The sequence below is a fragment of the Botrytis porri genome, assembly GCF_014898465.1.
Source record: "Botrytis porri strain MUCL 3234 chromosome Unknown BPOR_007, whole genome shotgun sequence".
NCBI classification, from domain to species: domain Eukaryota; kingdom Fungi; phylum Ascomycota; class Leotiomycetes; order Helotiales; family Sclerotiniaceae; genus Botrytis; species Botrytis porri.
This window is the reverse complement of record NW_024066081.1, coordinates 2,641,537-2,659,581: the sequence shown is the minus strand read 5'-3', so window position 1 is coordinate 2,659,581 and position 18,045 is coordinate 2,641,537. Positions and strand designations below refer to the sequence as shown.

Here is an 18,045-nt window from a genome sequence, read left to right as displayed (position 1 = left end):
TAGCGTGAAAACACATGAAGATAAAAACTCATAACAAAAATCGGGTTGATTAGTCCATTACAATTAGACCTTAATAGACATCTTTCTTGGTCTTTTGAGTTCTTCCGATATTTCTTCCCTAACCATTCGACACCATTTCCAAATTACTTCTTCGAATCCTTCCCATGCATCACGGTCCTCGCTATTTACAACTCCCATGACGTCAAATTTGACATCTGCTTCCCATCTCAACTCAGCGGCCTTGACCCAGAATCGAAGGTTCTCGGCTGATCGATATGGCTTGTTGAATTCAGTGTGGAACGTAGATATTGCTCCAAATGGTCTTTTGCTTTTCTTGACTGCTGCATTATGAAGCTTCACTAATCTTAGGCCAGTTTTCATTTCCGCGAGAAATGGTGTAGGAAGCAAACTGTCATCTTTTACATCGTCTACTAATGATAGTGGTGGAAGGGTATCGGGTTCCGGATCCATGGATTTCAAGAATGCATACTCTCTTTCGATTTCCTTTCCTGCCCAACCATCGGCATGAAGCCACGTCCAACTCGCTATTAATTTTCGCTCTTCTTCCTCAAGGATTTTCTCCCGTCTAAGCATGTTACGTACGCCGTCAACCCAGTTATCCATCGTTTCTCTTTCTTCGGTGCGTATTCCATTGGCGAACCCTCGAGTAGCCATCCGTTTTAAAACCTCAAGGACAGATAATAGCTCTCCCCGAATTTCTCTTTCCGACTTGATTGCTAAGAGGCGTTCGGGATGTTCATGGGCAGTATAGTACATTTTTGCGGCACGAATAGCAAGAGTCATAATATCCAGCATGTTCATACCCTGTACTTCAAACCACCCTTTCTGCTTAGCATCGGGGGTTGCGGGATTGGCATTTTCGACTTTGGATGTGGGTAAGGGGGAGGCTGGGGGAGTTCTTGCATGCTTTGCGTCCTCTAAAGCTGCAGTAGCATTATTGAGAGCATCCACCAACGCCTGTCTAAGCTGATTCAGAGTTGGGGGAGGTGCAACGACTTTCTCGCGATGAATATAGGTACTTGCTGTCGGAGGGAGCATGTGTAAAGGATTATCGTCTTCTTCGCCGCTAAAATACTCGTCCACATCCTCATTATAGTCGTGAATAGGACTATCCGTCATCATACCGCCAAACTGTGCGGCGGAGAGCTCTGGACTGCTAGCCGTGGAAGCATATGACGAGTCCGCATCAGATCCCGAGCCAGGTACGAGGAATGACGTGTCCAAGACCGATAAATCCAGAGTCTCTCTACCATCCTTCCTCTTCTTCATTAATCGCCCACCCTTCCCGTCCAGCAGACCGGTTCGAGCGAAGTAATACTGTAAATGTGCTATGCTTCCCAAGCTCAAAACGCTCTCTCTTGATTGTGCCGACTTTGCAAAATTGGTTCCTTGTGGTCGAACGTAACCGCGTCGTTTCGGCCTTTCCTGACCTGCCATAGATGTTCTATTTCCATAACTCGCAGACGAAGATCGAGAAACCGAGCTTCCAACCGAACTTTGCTCAGACGCACGACTCATAGCACTTGATCTGCCAGAGAAGACTGAGCCTTCGGAGGCTGTCGAAACGCATCGAGCCGAATTCCCCGTTGCTCCAATAGCTGGTGAAGGCCTTCCGGTTGGAGATGGAGACCGTCTGGTGAAGGAGGGTCGCCCGGTGCATTCTTCGGCTGTCTCCATACTTGCTTGTTCTGTAATGTAAGTTTCGGGAATGTGTATTGCAAGTGTCCTCATAAATCTTGAACCCAATGTGATATTACCAGCAGACAAAGATTGTTCACTCGGTACAGCCTTGAAATCCTCAGAATCCTTTTGCCTATTCCTTTCAAGAAGAGGACTTTTCAGGTCAAAGATCTCAAAGCAACACGGTATGAATAACCTAATACTGGCCGGTACAATAGCAAGACCTTCTGAGTATCAAATAATTTCCTCGGTGTTAAGGAGAAATTGCAGGGTTCCGCGTTATGAAACAAGTGAAGTGAACTTTTTAAAATACACTGCAAGGCTGCCCAAAGCGTCCTTAATAAGCCTAGCTGGAGGTGGGTAGTGTTCAAGTGAGAGTCTGGAGGAATCGGGATTTGATTGTGCTGGTGAGATCTTACAATGTCATGTAACGAAGGTAATGTAACGAATGAAGTGAAGAGGAATGGGAATCACAAGTCGTATGTATTGAAGGAAGGAAGAGAAGATCAGAGTTAGATTGTATGGAGTTCTGGGGTTGAAGACAGTTGACTTGGATGTCTTAGTTGCTGTAATGTCTGTGGTCTGTGTTGTTCCATGAGTGAGGATGTAAGATCTTACTTACGATGTACGTACGGACGGAGCAGATGAAGAGGAATAAGAAGAAGCATCGATATCCAAATGGAAATGGAAACGGAAACACCTACCTGGTATCCATGCCCATGCCCATGCCCATGCCCGTTCATGAACATGTTGAACTTGCCACGCTGTCTAATCTGCTCGTCGGGGTAATCTTACTCAATCAATCTCCTGGAATATATAATTTCGTCTCCGGACCATGAAAATGTGCGTTCCCTTGAGAGAAAGGCTCGGAAGGATCTCCACTCTTGAGTGAAATTAGCTACCGATACCGTCGCGCATTAATTGAATATACAGTACACAAGAACGTCTTTCTGAATCTCTTACCTAATTGGCTTTTGCAGCTTGTCAATGTGTCTAGTCTCCCAGCCCTACAAACTCCCGGACCAAGAATAGTTTGGAGACGAGTAACGCGAGTAATAACACAGCGTGCAAACATGGAGGAGTGAGGAGTGACGAGTGAGGAGTGACGAGTGACGAGAGAGTGAGGAGCGTCAAAGGGCCGCACCTCGTACCATGCCTTTCCATCAACAAGGAGGGAGAGTGCATATTTTGGTATCGTGTAGGTCACGTTACCTCAAGTGGAGATGGATCATTTTGTTTTGTTTCAAATAACTAACTCAAAGAAGTGCTGGACACCTTTTGGTGAATTGAGAGCTCATGACTCATACATTGGCTAAAATTAAGAAGAGTTATTCATTGATTTGTACGGAGCAAGTAACTATTCAAACTTATTATTATTATTATCTCTCACACCAAACAATCATCGAGCCTCTCAAATGTCAATCCATACCTACTACCCCTGGAAGACTTCAAACCCCATCAAGCGCCCAAAAGCCCCCTGGAATAATCCACAGCCTATAACTTTCCCGTTTCAAAATATTCTCCCAGCAAACTAGTACCACTACCGCCCCGACGTCCGACTTCAAATCTCTCCATGCCAATCATGTTGATGTAGCTATAGATAGTTGTCCTGTTTGATCCAAAAGCATACACAATCCACAGCCGCAGGTTTGAAGTCTAATCTATGGGGACTTATCGAATGGTTTGTTGATTCCTGGATCAGAGAATGAGGTGAGTGAGACTGTAACCATGTAGGACTTCTGTTGCATGTGTTTTATTTTGGGTAACTTGTAGACGCGGGAGGGGCAATGGAAAAGTATATAAGAAAGAGGAGGTTTCTATGGAGACGATGTGTATTTCATTGATGTACACTTTTAGTAGCTTCTTTGGCAGAGTACAATAATCCGAACATCTCGAGTTCTATATTGATTGCCTGGTGCATCAACAATTTCTATATTTCCTCTTTTCTATTTTCTATTTTCTAAATCCAAAATTCGACGACTGTATCGATTTCATTTTCTATCTTCCTTTTTCCTACTTTCCCATCACAAATCAAACAATTTCAGAGTAATCCACAATGAACATGGAAATGGATACACCACTCCTCCGTCCCTCGACCTCAACCTCTACACAGACCACCTCGACTTATTCTTCCACCACCACCTCCGCCCACCGCAGCTTCAATTTCAACCGGAACAGACCCCTCTCCACATCAAATTCATACACTTCATCACACACCCTCTCATCTCATACCTCTTCTCCTCCCCGTCTTAACTCCTCAAGTACCCTCTCACGCACACGATCTCTCTGCGCGAAACTCAACACCGAAGTGCAGTTTATGAAAATGAAGTTGTCGACGCGGGGAAAGAAGGGGAAGGGGAAGGGAAGATGGGTTAGGATTGAAGGGGAGGGAGAGAGTGAGAGGAGGGTTGAGGTGGTGTGGAGGAGGGTGGATGGGGGCCAGGGGATGATTCCTTATGGGGGAGTGGGAAGGGAGAGATTGGAATGAATACTTATTTTGAGATAATGTTCAGAAGGAAATGCAGTGATTCGATGGGATGATGGGCATGAGGAGTATGATCGTAAGATCTGAGAGATTATCGAAGATATGAAAGACGCTGCGTGGTAGCTGGAAAGGTTGCTGTGACATATTGGACCGCAACCAGCGATGGAAGTCCCTTCTTCGGTAATCATGGGTTTCCTGAGTGTATCCAAGGCTCAGGAACGATGGACGCAACGACATTCATTGTTGTAAATGGGGGCAACGATGTCGATGTCATTGCTGTCAATTTCTAGGAGGTGAAGTCTGCAGGGCAACGATTTTGACAGTATCCCAGTCAGATCCAACGGCATGGAGCTGTTTGTATGGGAGAAGAAGAATCCCGATAGAAGGGAAGGTGGTGCTATTGAGCTAGTCTCGATGTGTGGTATGGAAGAGAGACGAGGCGAATTCATCATTTGCGATGACGAAGCATCACAAGAATAATTGAATTCAAACTTGCTATAGCCTCCACCCCAAGAGATCCAAAATATACACATCACAAGTCCAATGGTGGTAATACCCTTCAAACCCCCCATGTGTACTTTAGAGGCTGCCAACTGGTAGCCCGTCTCCAGCGTGATAGTTGTACCACAGATTATCCCCTATTGTGCCAGGTTCCATGTCATACTGATCATAATAATTACTAGTATGCTCCTCTGTCCAATCTCTCAAAGCATCCCAATCCTGACAAGTCTTCTCCTGCATATAGCTATTGACTCTATGGCCACTTACGTACCAAAGTGTGTAGTCCGGATTACACATGACATATTGACGAAGCGAATCGAAACAATGATAATCGTGTGCAACATTCCAATCCAGGGAGTACCGGTCTCCAACGCTCTGTAGTGAAGGCGGACCATTCGCTATTCAAATCAGCGCTTACGATCTTAGATTATCTTGCGGGTTTGAAACTCACGAGACAGTGCATAGCATGGTACGCTTCGACAAGATACACTCGATATTTCTCCGCCTCGGAGCTCTCGACGGAGTAATGAGGTATCTTTCATGTTGTGATCAAAACAGGAATTTCAAACGACTGCAGAAATGCCAGTTAAACACACCTAACCCCTCCCATACAGTCGATCTTTCGGCTTATCACGGCTTGATTCCATGAATTTCAAACCGCACCATTTTCCAACTTGCCACCAACTGTTGGACAGCTTCCAGAATTAGATATATCGGGGATATGCTGCATATAGCCTTATCACGCATGTGACAAATGAGGCCATGTGGACTATATAAAGGGGGTGGCTTCCCTCCTTGAATCTCCAGAGATGGAAATTTGTATTGAGAGCCTCTATCCTGTTGTGATACTAAATCTTTTGACTATTATTGATCCAAAAAGCATGGCTACCGCATTGTCCACAGTCCTTGTAGTCGACGACATGGAGAAAATTTCCGATCCCATCAACAGGGTTGTTCCAAGCAAGGAGTACAAGTGGTGGCCCAAAAACATCGATCACAAAATCACTCCCGAGGTAAGCTGACCTCATATCAAGAATGAAATAGTCTGAAGCTAATAGGACTCGGCAGTGTCGTAGACTCCTCGAGAAATATAGCAAGATTTCGCCGGAGGATGTTCGCCAACACATATATGACAATGTGAGTCGTCTCCTCTACACGGCGAGCATAAACATCGCCGATGCGTTTTATGGGCACTGAAACTGACCGTTGTACAGCGTGAAAAGGCATGGGCAATTCGCCCATATCCGTGCACAGGTCTGGGTCGCTTCCTTGATAATCTTCTCGCTCAGTCGCCAGCATATAAAGATATTGTTGTGCGGCTCAAGAGCGGAGACTCATCCATTGACATTGGATGCTTCCTCGGTCAAGAATTACGTCAAGTGGTGTGGGACCTGAATGGTGCGCCCACAGATCAGCTTCAGGTCGTGGACATTGTCAATCATTGGGACTTGGGCTATGATTTCTTTCGTGACAAGGATACTTTTGAAGTTGATTTCTTTGGAAGATGATATGTTGCAACCACGTGACAAGTTGAAGGCGTTGCACGGAACGATGGATGTCATTTTAGTGAACCAGATTTTCCATCAGTGGAATTTGGAGAACCACATCGAGGGGGCTACGCTGTTAGTCAAATTGTCTCGAGATCGTCCAGGGAGTTTGATATTAGCTTACCAAGTCGGCGTGCCCAAGCAACGGGGGTTACTTGGCCCCCCTGGCTCTAATTGCAGGTGCCTTCTGCAGTCCCTAGAGACTTGGAAGGAGGTGTGGGATGAAGTTGGGAAGAGAACGGGAACGCAATGGAAAACCGAATCGAGACTATTGACTTGGGAGCAGCTCGGTAATGATCCCAAGGAGATTGCATACATGGGAACAGATGTATTGATGATTGGTTTCGTTATGACTAGGGTGTAGTCTGAAATATAGCAAGGGTGGGTGTATGGATTTTGGACCTATAGCTTGTTAGAGAAAGGTATCAATTGAGAAATTGGGCGACATATGTAAATACTATCGAAGATATCTTTCAAATTGGTTGGATTGAACAAGTGGCATGCCTTGAACTTAGAGTAAGCCTGAAGAATCAAAATTCGCCTAATCCTGCGTCATGCCATAATCCTGTGACCAAATTCCTTGAATGAAATGTACTGATTATCCCACAAAAGTATTTCCAACTAACAGCGGATCCCTTCTCCTTGACTTGTGTCAATAAAGGCCGAACCCATGATATTTTTTGGACACGATGGATCCCTCCTCCAACGTACATGTATGGTGAGCAGATGATCTCCTCCATCGAAAATAAAAGGCAGAGTTCTGTAGAATGCTCTCCGCTTGGATGATTCAGAAGATGCCATATACGCGCCTGAGAAGTGTCGATGTAATGTTGTACGAAATGATATCATTTGGCTCGACCATAATGAAAACACCATGCAAGTCCATCGTCTGTATCCTTCCACATTAAGCCGGGTGTCAAACTCGAACAATTCCGAACTTCGCTCTCTTGCATTTCAGACACCCGTACTTGGGTTATCGGAGTACTTCACTTCCTCCCTGGGGACCCCTCATGCTTCTTTTCAAATAACTGTAAGCAGGTGATAGACGCATTTTTGAACCTCGAAAATGTTAAAAATGTATAATGGCTGTTCTAGACCGAGTACTCTCACAGTGATGAAATTGTAGGACCTTCGATGTGGGCTCGGATTTGGTCCTGGAAATAGTATTTCTAAACCAGGGCTTGTTCCTCCTCTCCATGTTCTTTAAGATACTATGGACCGTCGCACCATCTTTCCAGCTCCCCAAGATTTTCGTCCAGTCCTCTTCATCTAGCAAGTATAGATCCTCTCGATCATTTTCCATACTGTATGTTTTGACGATATCGTAAGCATTATAGTCCGGTCGATGGCACACCTCGACTAAGGTTCTGAATATCCATAATTCTTGGTCGGCAACGCTCCAATCATTTCTAGGAACACTGCTAGCTCTGATAGGGCATAGCGCCTTGCCGGATGCAGCCTGTAAGAGTTTGAGATAGCTGGAGTTGGATTCGGGATGGTATTCTTCATCTTGTTTACTTGCTCGACGAGAATGATTTTTATGAATTGACTCTTAGGTACCGGAACACAGCTTTTTGAAAAGGGATTTCCATGGCATGGTGACCGAAATGGGATATTCTAACGATTAGTGAGGGGAAAATATTGACATTCGTGTAAGGAGATAACGAATATTTGTATGGATAGTTTGATGTTAGGTTTGGAAAAAATAAGTTTGGGGTTGTGGCATGTAGGTGAGTGACATGTGGCATCTAGTCTTCAAATAGATGCCAACACTTATACTAAGTAGTCTATCTTTTATGATGCAGCGCCGAGCCCAAATAAGAAAGCACCGGAGCATCACTCTAGTACAGTAGTAGGTATGTATAGCTCCAGAAGAACTACAATGTGCGGGTTTCCGAATTCAATCAGATTTGAGAATTACTGGCTCGCGAAACGATTGATTGGATAGCTGATCCTTCTGGGCCTCCAATCCGGATGGATGACACAACTGTATGCCTGGTACAATCTTCATTCCAATGATATCTGAATCAGCGTCCATCGTCACAGCAATATCGACAATATCAAGGTAGTGAACTCCACCAACCCCGCGGTATGAAAGTGGCGTCTCAATATACTGAGCAGTTGAGACCCTGGAGTTTTCCCACGATATCATGATCGGCACTGACCATATAAGAAGAATTTGAGAACTACCCAGACTATTGCCACACAAGAATGGTTTCTATCGATGATTACTGGCTTGAGGAATATGTTAAAGAATTGAGGTCGAATTGACTGTCTACCTAGGATGCCATCATATTCATATCAGAGCAGACGTAGGCAGGCAGATCTTTCAGAGGATAAGATTGATCCAGATGGTGGTTTGGGATGTTCAGAAAGTTCAGGGACATGGAACGTTTCGAGAACATTTGATGGTAGAAGGGTAGAAAGGCAGAAGAAGTATATACAGTCCATGACGGATGTACAATTACCTAGGTAGGTACGTAAACAAGTTGAAGGATTCCTGCTTTTAAACGTAGATGGCGGAATCTTCACATGAGATTCCGCCATAAGAGAGGAAATTGTGACATTTTACTTGTATCTCATTCGTACTTTTCCCTATTGGATTGTTCCCCGCCTCCTTTCGTCAAGCCAATGGAAAGGAACAGACAAAGGGGGTCGTTGGTGTTGTCAAAGATTTACCTATTACTACCTATTAGCGCTTCATTTAATTGCCCAGGTGGATTCGCTTCTCGGCAGTTTGAGAGATGATTTTACTCAATCCATTTTTTTTTTTCTCTTTCTCTTTCTTTTTCTTTTTCTTTTTCTTCCCCAAGCACTGTATGACGTAGTAGATGATCCCATCCCATGTTTGTCATTCTTTCAATCCTAATTCTAAAATGCTGCTGCATGAAAACCTGCACGCCATGATCGGAAGAGGATCTTAGAGTCTGAGACAGTGAGTAGGTATCGATTTCGCTTCCAGGGGTTCAAGTCAAACACCAAGACGGCTGTACGGAATCCACGGCTCACAGCTTCTCCAATGAAGGGGTCGATGTATACGAAGGATCGTATATATAAAGTAACAGCTTCCTGATTCCCTTGTGAAATTCTTGGAAACTTGGTTTTTATTATTAATTGATTGCATGTACACCAGACAGACTTGCTTGAGGGAAGTAAGCTTAAAATTAGAACTCACCGTTGTAAAAAGAAAGAAGATCCCTGGGGAGGGAGACTAGAGCGTGAGACTAGAGCGTGAGACTACTCAGACCTCGGGAGACCTGGGAATGGTTGGTGATGGAGTTGGTCGGTAGGTAATCCATATACAAGTGCCGGTATAAAAACCAGGACCAAGTATTAGTACAACTCGACCTTTCCTTTCAGCCCTCTTCCTATCGTCCCGTCAACTTTTCCACCTTGCCAAGTGAACTACCCATCTACCCATCGAGCCAGCTATTTTCCTCATGCTATCCATCTTGGCAAAAGCTTGAATCAGTCGTTCCGGTACGAGACCCTAAATATCTTAAATAATATTAATAACATCTTAAATAATATTAACAATCTCCCTCCCACTTCCATCCGACTTCATCACAAACCCCAGTGGTACCCGTGCGCCAAACTTTCCATCGTTGACTCGCGCCCATTGTACGCATTCACCTTGTATCGACCTTGTATCGACATAATTAACCCATTTATTAATAAAAGGCTTACCTACCTAGGTCCAACCCGTTTCGGCGCCTCATCGTGTTTATTATAATCCTTTCCTTTCTCTCCCTTCAATTGGTCACTTTGAGGACATTCGATTTATTCTTCCCGTCTTTTTTACTCCCCTCCTTCCGTATCGCATTTTCTTGTCATACAAAGCTGGGCTGTCAGCTCATTTCACAACGACAATCATAAGACTCTTCTTGGCGCAATATTACGCCCTCTCTCCGCGGAATAATCTGAACTCTCCTGGAGAGTATAAATTAAGATGTCGGAAAAAGTCGATCGTCAAGCACTCGGCGACATGTCAAATGGCGTGAATCGCCCTGCGCAAGAGACTCCATCGCAAGCAGTTCCAGCGCAAGAGAGCCCAGCAGCCCAAGTAACTCCGGCGCAAAACGGTACACAACAGAATGGTGACCCAGAGAAACAACACCATGGCCAATTGCAATCAGCAAAGGAAAAAGTTACCTCGAAACAGCAGAAGTTAAAAGATAAGGCCAATCCTCCTGGCGGTTTCGATGCGACGCCAATTCCCCATGCGCGAGATGGTTATACTGTACGATTTACCTTTCACAGAGCTGAGAATCTTCCTGCCTCGGATCTCAACTCTCGCTCCTCCGACCCTTTCCTTACAGCAACTTTGACATCCTCGCTATTGAAACGACATAAGGAAGATCCAGATCTTGTTTTGCGAACTCAAACGATACACAAAAATACAAATCCAGAATGGAATAAGACTTGGACGGTAGCTGGTATTCCTGGAAGTGGCTTCCGTCTGAAATGCCGTTTATATGATGAAGACCCCGCAGATCATGACGATCGACTGGGAAACGTTACAATTCATGTGGAATCATTGGGTCCAAATTGGCAGGGTTTCAAAGAGAAAGGATTTGATATCAAAAAGAGAATGGGTAGCAAGAGAGCGTATGGAGTACGAGCTTGCGCGGCTATGTTTGATAGCAATGTTCACATGGATGGTACACTATATGTCAGCGCGGAATTCTTGGGACCATCCGAGCAACCATATGGCAGAATGTATACCGTCGCGGAAACATATTTCTTCAAGCATTATTCGCCCATGATAGGAAGATTGGCTGGTACTAAAGTGCCTGGAAGTTCGTCGGGAGACAAGCCACAGACTGAGAAATACGAGTAAGCAACTCTCCTTCGTACTTAGAATTCTGACTTATTAACGAATTAGCTTCCAAGCAAATCAGATACAACTTCAAGGTCCAGTGCCCGCAGAGTTATACCATCGCTTTGTCGAATTCAAGCCTTTCGTAAAAGGAATGTTTTCTAAAGCAGGTCTACGAGGACGAGTCTTGAACAAAGCTCTTCATCACCAGCACGCCCGTGTGTATAATTTCAGTAATAGTACAGAATACGGAGTATTCAAAGCCCGATCAGAAGAAGCCGCAGTGCAATTTCTCAAAATGGTACACTTTGATGAAGGCGCAAGGATATTCACTTATGTACTCTCACTCGATGGACTTCTTCGATTTACCGAAACAGGTAAGGAGTTCGGGGTGGACCTTTTGTCAAAACATACCATGCACAGCGATGTAAATATTTATATTGCGTGTTCTGGAGAATTCTTCATTCGTCGACTCAAACACCCACGTCGATCAGCTGATGATCCCAGCCAATCTACTCACCCAATCGAAGAGCTTCCAGGAGGACCGCCCCACGATGCACCTCCCAAAGACCCCAGCCATTACGAACTGGTGATCGACAATGACAGCGGCACTTACCGACCAAAGGGCTCCCTACTTCCCCTCCTCAAGAAATTCCTCAATGAGAATCTTCCGGGTCTTCACATCGTCACGAAAGAATGCACCGACGACCATCTTACCAAGATGAAACAAGGACAACGAGAACGCAAGAAGAAGGAAGGAAAGGAAATCAACATGGTGCAGAACTCAGATGACGAGATTAGTAGTAGTGACGAGGAAGATTTGAACGATATGGTGGGCTCAGGACGCAAGAGCAAGAGGGAGAGACTGGTTGCTGGGCTCGAAGATCCAAGTCAGGCAGTCAAGGATCTGAAGAAGGATTATGTACCGGGGAAGTCGAAGGCCCCTAGGGAGGAAAATGGAAATCCTCCCGAGACAGCGTGATGAAGAGGATTGTGAATGAATAGTTTCGCTGACGGCTACGATCAAAGACGAGACCTATTTACAATACTTACATAATCGGCCACGACCGGGGCCTCTTGCAATATGGACTCATGTGAGGGTCAAGGGGGTGAAGAGCAAGAAGTTAATGGACACCACCACACTGGATGCGAGTCGACGAGTGAGATACTCCCTCACGATTACACCATACCTAACTTAATAACGCTTTTCTTTATTTTTTCCATTTACGCGAAGTCCCTTTTTTGATACCCTTTACTAGGGCCTATTTGTCCGTTCTTATTTCCATAATCATCCCATTCATTAGGCCAGGGTGGGGTAATAGGGTGAGATAATAGGGTGGGAAGAATGGAAGAGATTGAAATTACCCATGGAAGCACATGGTTTTTCTTGTATTGCTTTGCTTTGCTTTGCTTTGCTTTGTGTTGCGTGGCTTTGTGTGAAGTATAGTATAGTATAGCATAGTATAGTCTAGTTAGTATATAGTCAATGTAAATACCTTTCCGCAGTAGTTTCTAATGCTTTACACTCCTTTCCTTTACTTTACTCAAAGTTAGATCATGTTAGTTTAACATGCAATGGACCGTTATGCATGAATATCCGATGGCTTGGTTGCTATGTATATTCTGTTATGTAGATAGGTACGTATGTACATGATCATTCGCGCGAGGAAGTACAAGTATACGGGCTTTTTCACGCAGGCGGAAGCGCAAATAAACACTGTTTACCTATCAGCTGTGCATGCTACAAATGTGATGCATGTAAATAGGTAGACATGTATGACCATATAAAGAGTAACATTACTATCACTACTGATACGATTACTAATATGATTATAGATAAATAATACATTCTTCACTTTACCTACCTGGGTACCTAGTGAGTGATATCAGTAAACGAACCCCAAAAGCCAAGAACCAAGAATCAAGATGTAGCACTTCACTTCACTTCACGTTTGTGTTTATATATATCAGTATATACAAACTAACTACTCTCCAATCAACTCTGTCGTGTCATATACCATTTTCTACTATACTTCACACACACAAAGGTAGATGGGTAGGCAGGGTAGGTATGAGAATCCTCCTCGCTTATCTCACCTGCTCGATGGAATCAAACACAGAGCCATGCATAGATATCCATACAATCAATAGAGTACTTAGTAGGCATGCATGCATAGAATATAACGTAGTGTATGTGTATATGTGTATGTGTATGACACAAAGCATGGTTCCACCATCCCACATCGCATGTGTACCCATCCATCCATCCATTGAGACAAGCCCAACTAAACCTATCCACTCCAAATAACTCATGCTCCATTAATATTATTCCTCCCCTTTTCCTAACCTAACCTATCCAAATCCCGGTGTCGAGTGGCTTGCCTGCTTTCATTTCAATTCCTCAAGCGACGATGGATATCGATACCATACCGCCTGCTCACTATACATGTACAATGAAGTAAACCTCCGTGTCATTCATCATTGTGCCAACCTACCAGCCATCTGCTAGTCACCTTTCCAGCTATAATATAAGCAAGCCACCCTAAGCTAATACAAAATAAAATATTTCAGACCAAGACCACGAAAAACGCCAACAATGCTAATTCCATGGTATCCCCAAATCATCCATCATTCAGTAACATACCATGACATGTCATACCATCAAAAATTTCATGAACGTTCCTGGATGGGCGTTTTAGCTAGTCGTCCGCCAGCACTAACACGCTTCTGCAGTCTCGCCTCCCGCTCCTTGAGCTTATCCTGTGGGGTCATTGTGGTTGGTAATGCTCCCAAGGTATCGCTAGTGCCCCCTGCACGCTGTGTCTTTTGTTCGATGTATAGCGTTGCGCTCCGACTCAGAGGAAATGCGGGTAATGAGGTTGGGATCTCAGCCCCATGCTGTATGAGCATTTCTGCAATTGGGAACGGCACAATCTTTGCAGGAGGCTCGACTCGAGTGGAGGACGTAACTTGTGCTGGAGATGCTGGATCAGCAGCGGCGAGAGCCAAAAACACCGAATGGGTCCCGCGAGACTTATCCGTGACATTGGGATTTGCCTTCAGCGCCAAGGCATATATCACCTGTTGGACATCGTTCTTCTTGACGGCGGCAAGAAGGGTCTCATCCGCTGTGGCATATCGTGAGAGGGTGGATGAAATTGGTTCCACGAAGGCTCGGTCAACATACTTGGCCGTGATAAATTTTAGTCTCTGCTCGCGTGTAGCTTGTGGTGTGGGTTTTGTAGCTAGATCAAGTCTAGCTTCCCAGACCATATTAGAGACACGATTGCCAACTAATAAAAGTAACTCAACAATATCCGTGGTAAATGAATTGATATCGAGAGTTAAGGAGCGTACTTTGCTGATATGTGTCCCAAGGGAGCGGTGAATACCACTGCATTCGATACAAAGAATGATGGCTAAGTTGATCGACACCCACTCTGTTTTGATTCCAGATCCACAATCCGCACACCAGCAGTTTCCTTGATCCGTTTCTCGTAGAAGCTGTAATAATTTATCTGGGCTTTCATCAAAGCTACTACTACTCGAACGGCCATACGCAGGTCTTGCACCCACAGTCGTTCGTCTAAACACGTTATTTGTGCTAGAAATGTTAGTGTGGTTGGAAGAATGCCCGTGGTTCATCGAAGAACTCTTTCCTGTTAATATCGACCCAATATCTCTTCGGATCGAATGAGGCTCGGGCTGTGGCGCCAAGGCTGGGTAGTCTTTCATACCTCTACCCTCAACCGCGCTCTGAAGCGCATTGTTGATAGCGGAAATCCAATTCTTCATGTCGTCTTCCGATGTTGCTTGATATACTCTCTTATAATGAGGTGTTATGACCTCAAAGCAAAAACGGCGCTCAGCATCGCGAGCCTCACGAACAGATGCCATACGTAGATCTATGGGCTCCATGTGTAGGTCTAGACGCTGCTTCCAATTACTATACTCAGAGAGTTTACCGGCATCAAGTACAATCCAAAATCTATGAAAGTCAGTTAGGTTACTGCGTCAATGGCGCGTCAGACTTACTTGTGCCAAGCTTGCTTATTTAGGCCCCTTGGATCAACATGGCTACCAGGCCTGCTTAAAGCCCAGAGAAGACCCTCTTTACGCTGCGTGCCCAACTTCTCACTCGCCGTGATTTGACTGTGATCTTTTTCTTCGAGGTCGCGTATGCCACGAAACCGAGGATTTGCGCCCGGGCTTCCTACTTGTCCTCCGACTGTAGACGAGAGGCTACCAGGAGATCTAGAAAACTCCGTCATGCCGCCATTGGTGACTGTAGCAATCGTACTATTTGTGGGCACCGGTCTCAGTTGATGCCCTGTGCTATCCGATCTGTTCAGCTCAGAATCTGATGTATAGGCGCCATTTCCTGAACTCGAGGTTCCAGGTACGATGGGTTCAACTGGGACCGCAGGAACTGTCTCAGGTTCTACATATGTGATAGTACTCTTCTCGAGATTGCGCCGTTTTTCTTCACGTTCAGTCCTCTGGTATTGAAATTCTTTGTCTGCATCCTGCACTTCTGCACTCAATGCTTCTAACTGCGGAAGCATTTGTTCCACCTTCTTGGCTGCTGCGAGATAACTCCTTGTCTGAGCATCTGCATACTTAGTCAAATGCGACAAAACTTCTTGTTCTTTTCGCCCCCCATGAAGATCTTGCATGAATGAAGAATAATCAAAACGCTTCAGCTCAAAATTTCGACGTTTCGTCTGGTATTTTGTATCGCTCTCAACACGCTTTTTCTGTTTGAGCGAATCTTGACGTTGACCCAAGTATCGCGAGACATATGCATAATAATCTTTACTTTCTTCCTCGAAGTCTCGTTTCTTTGACTCCGCTTGTTTGATGTCGAGGGTATATAATTTTGCAAGTGGCTCTATAATGACTTTCTCGAGATTGAGGGCATTCTGCTTCTCATACTGTAGGATCTCCCGCGCAATCTTATCAAAGTAATGGTCCAAAGCGGGCTGAACTGCGTTTGCGTTCGAATTAGATGCTTCTCGAAGCGCTTCCATAAATCCTCCAATGGCATCGTTGCATTGCATCTGTGCAATTTGCGCTGCCTCTGCCTTTCTGAGAACCTTCTTCATCCGTGTGCGCATATTTCCAGTTTTCTGTTCCAATGCTTTCATAGTAGCTCTGAATAACGGCCCATCTTCGGTGGCGCTCATATCTTCACCCGGCCGTTGACAAGAAACATCAACCTTGGGTACCTCCGTCATTTGACTTTGAGCAACGACCAGATCGAGATTAAGGGGATTTGGCGACGGTGGTGCATCTTCGTAGGATAGTTCTTGTCCGCTCACACGAGAATCGAGGGATTGAGAAGAGGGAAGTCGCAATTTTGGGGGTGGAACAAGATGGAATGGGGGAGATGGCGAGCCTGGCATACTTAACGGTTGTGAATCTAGGTCCTTGTTAGTAGATGAGTGGGCCACATCATTTAGAGCCTTACTTGAAACCCAGAACGAGAAGCTAGCTAGAGTATTCAATCGATGCGCTCGTTGATCATATTCGAGAAACTAGAAACATATCAGAACGAGTAACATGTGCGATTCGGTCGAACATACACTACAATTATTTCTCCAACCACCCCCGCGATCCTCTGTTGGCTTTGGAGGTCTCCATTTCCAAGACCATTCGAACGATACTGATTGACTGCCTCCAGTGGAATAATCTCCAACCAATTGTACATTGGCATTCTTGTGCAAATTCGGATCGGCATGAAATTCTCGAGTGACTAGGTTCTCTACTTCTCGCGCCGTCGAGGCAGATACATATGTAAGTCCGTTTATAACTGAATCTATCAATCCGACCACGTCTTTTGCGCCATTCGCTGCAGGTAGAAACCCCTGCGATTGTCGAATGATGAATGTGAAGTTGAAGTTGAGTTCTTCTTCGTTATTGATTTTGATAAGGAAACTGGGAGCGGCGCCAGGAAGTGTTTCAGGGTCCTGCAGAATTCTAATTAGGACTTTTGGTAATACAAATGCAATGTATATGTATGTATAATCGTTACCTGGACATATTCCACCACAGCACTATCTCCAAGGTCGCGAATCGCAGATACTCTCGTTGCTGGAAAGCCGTTTGGAACAATGTTTAAGAGTGTTTTCCTTCGCTGATTGGTGATTGACAAGGACGATATAGTTACTAGTAGTGTATCATAATCAGTCCCGTCCCTCTCTCGAAATTTGATGAGCATCAATGGAAGTACTAACGGCGAGTTTGATCCCTCAAGTACAATGGCGCGCCATCATCTGGTCTGCTACTAACATTACCCATTTTCTTGTTATGTATGTACGTTCCTCACACTCTCTCGCACTCTCTTTAACACGGACAAACACACACACACTCTCTCTCTGTCTCTCAGGGTTTACCCCACTAAAGTTATCTAGTTGGGAGTTGTTGCAAAAGGTATGGCCCTTGCTCTTGACAATAATGTCGAACACTGTAAAGAAGATAATGTTTTTGGCATCTAATCCGTATAATAGTAATTAAGAACAAATGTAATAAAGAAGGGATTCAGTTGATTATTCTGGTGTATAAGGTTGATATGATATGGCACCCTAAACTCTATGGGATTGCTGGAGTCGAAAGTAAAGAGGACTACCTAGCAGCTAGACTGGGAGACTGGGAGACTGGGAGACCGGTACAGTAAGGTTCTCGCTAGACGGGGTGCTGGTCGTGGTGGTGAAAGATTAGCCTTTGCTTTAGTTCGTCTCTTATTAAAGGCAACCCTGATGTAGGTTCTGCATCTGGGTTTGTCTCTGGGTCTGTTTCAACAGTCGTTTCACTGCTGTTAACTTCATGAATGCTGAAGCCACTGTGAGGGAGGGTGGATAGATGTAAGGTATGAAGGATCAAGTAGATGAGTAAGTGTAAATAGCAGTAGTCGCAATAGTAGATGTATAAATGGAATGAGATAAATCTTACTTGTAAGCAAAGCAAGGATATCACTCCAGTTCTAGATTATT

At 44.8% G+C, this 18,045-nt stretch overlaps 7 protein-coding genes across 7 annotated transcripts; 4 read left to right on the top strand and 3 right to left on the bottom strand.

The window, feature by feature from the left end:
• Positions 1 to 63: 63 nt before the first annotated feature.
• On the bottom strand, positions 64 to 1,698 carry EAF01_006130 (uncharacterized protein; the record flags this gene model as incomplete). Its single annotated transcript, XM_038914384.1, has 1 exon — positions 64 to 1,698. The coding sequence occupies one exon, from the start codon at positions 1,696 to 1,698 to the stop codon at positions 64 to 66; it is 1,635 nt and encodes a 544-aa protein (XP_038770833.1).
• Positions 1,699 to 3,757: 2,059 nt separating this feature from the next.
• EAF01_006129 (uncharacterized protein) lies at positions 3,758 to 4,189 on the top strand (the record flags this gene model as incomplete). Its single annotated transcript, XM_038914383.1, has 1 exon — positions 3,758 to 4,189. One exon carries the CDS (start codon positions 3,758 to 3,760, stop codon positions 4,187 to 4,189), a length of 432 nt encoding a protein of 143 aa, XP_038770832.1.
• Positions 4,190 to 4,493: 304 nt separating this feature from the next.
• EAF01_006128 (uncharacterized protein) lies at positions 4,494 to 5,443 on the bottom strand. Its single transcript, XM_038914382.1, has 2 exons — positions 5,139 to 5,443; positions 4,494 to 5,085 (listed from the first exon to the last, which is right to left on the bottom strand). The coding sequence occupies exons 1-2, from the start codon at positions 5,227 to 5,229 to the stop codon at positions 4,766 to 4,768; spliced, it is 411 nt and encodes a 136-aa protein (XP_038770831.1). The 5' UTR covers positions 5,230 to 5,443; the 3' UTR covers positions 4,494 to 4,765.
• Positions 5,444 to 5,568: 125 nt separating this feature from the next.
• EAF01_006127 (uncharacterized protein) lies at positions 5,569 to 6,195 on the top strand (the record flags this gene model as incomplete). The annotated part of the gene is made up of 3 exons (XM_038914381.1): positions 5,569 to 5,700; positions 5,756 to 5,824; positions 5,902 to 6,195. The coding sequence occupies 3 exons, from the start codon at positions 5,569 to 5,571 to the stop codon at positions 6,193 to 6,195; spliced, it is 495 nt and encodes a 164-aa protein (XP_038770830.1).
• A 1-nt stretch (position 6,196) lies between these two features.
• On the top strand, positions 6,197 to 6,598 carry EAF01_006126 (uncharacterized protein; the record flags this gene model as incomplete). The annotated part of the gene is made up of 1 exon (XM_038914380.1): positions 6,197 to 6,598. The coding sequence occupies one exon, from the start codon at positions 6,197 to 6,199 to the stop codon at positions 6,596 to 6,598; it is 402 nt and encodes a 133-aa protein (XP_038770829.1).
• Positions 6,599 to 10,183: 3,585 nt separating this feature from the next.
• EAF01_006125 (uncharacterized protein) lies at positions 10,184 to 12,035 on the top strand (the record flags this gene model as incomplete). Its single annotated transcript, XM_038914379.1, has 2 exons — positions 10,184 to 11,070; positions 11,120 to 12,035. 2 exons carry the CDS (start codon positions 10,184 to 10,186, stop codon positions 12,033 to 12,035), a joined length of 1,803 nt encoding a protein of 600 aa, XP_038770828.1.
• A 1,688-nt stretch (positions 12,036 to 13,723) lies between these two features.
• EAF01_006124 (uncharacterized protein) lies at positions 13,724 to 17,353 on the bottom strand (the record flags this gene model as incomplete). The annotated part of the gene is made up of 6 exons (XM_038914378.1): positions 13,724 to 15,041; positions 15,089 to 16,475; positions 16,524 to 16,590; positions 16,639 to 17,022; positions 17,088 to 17,221; positions 17,290 to 17,353. 6 exons carry the CDS (start codon positions 17,351 to 17,353, stop codon positions 13,724 to 13,726), a joined length of 3,354 nt encoding a protein of 1,117 aa, XP_038770827.1.
• Between the last annotated feature and the right edge of the window lie 692 nt (positions 17,354 to 18,045).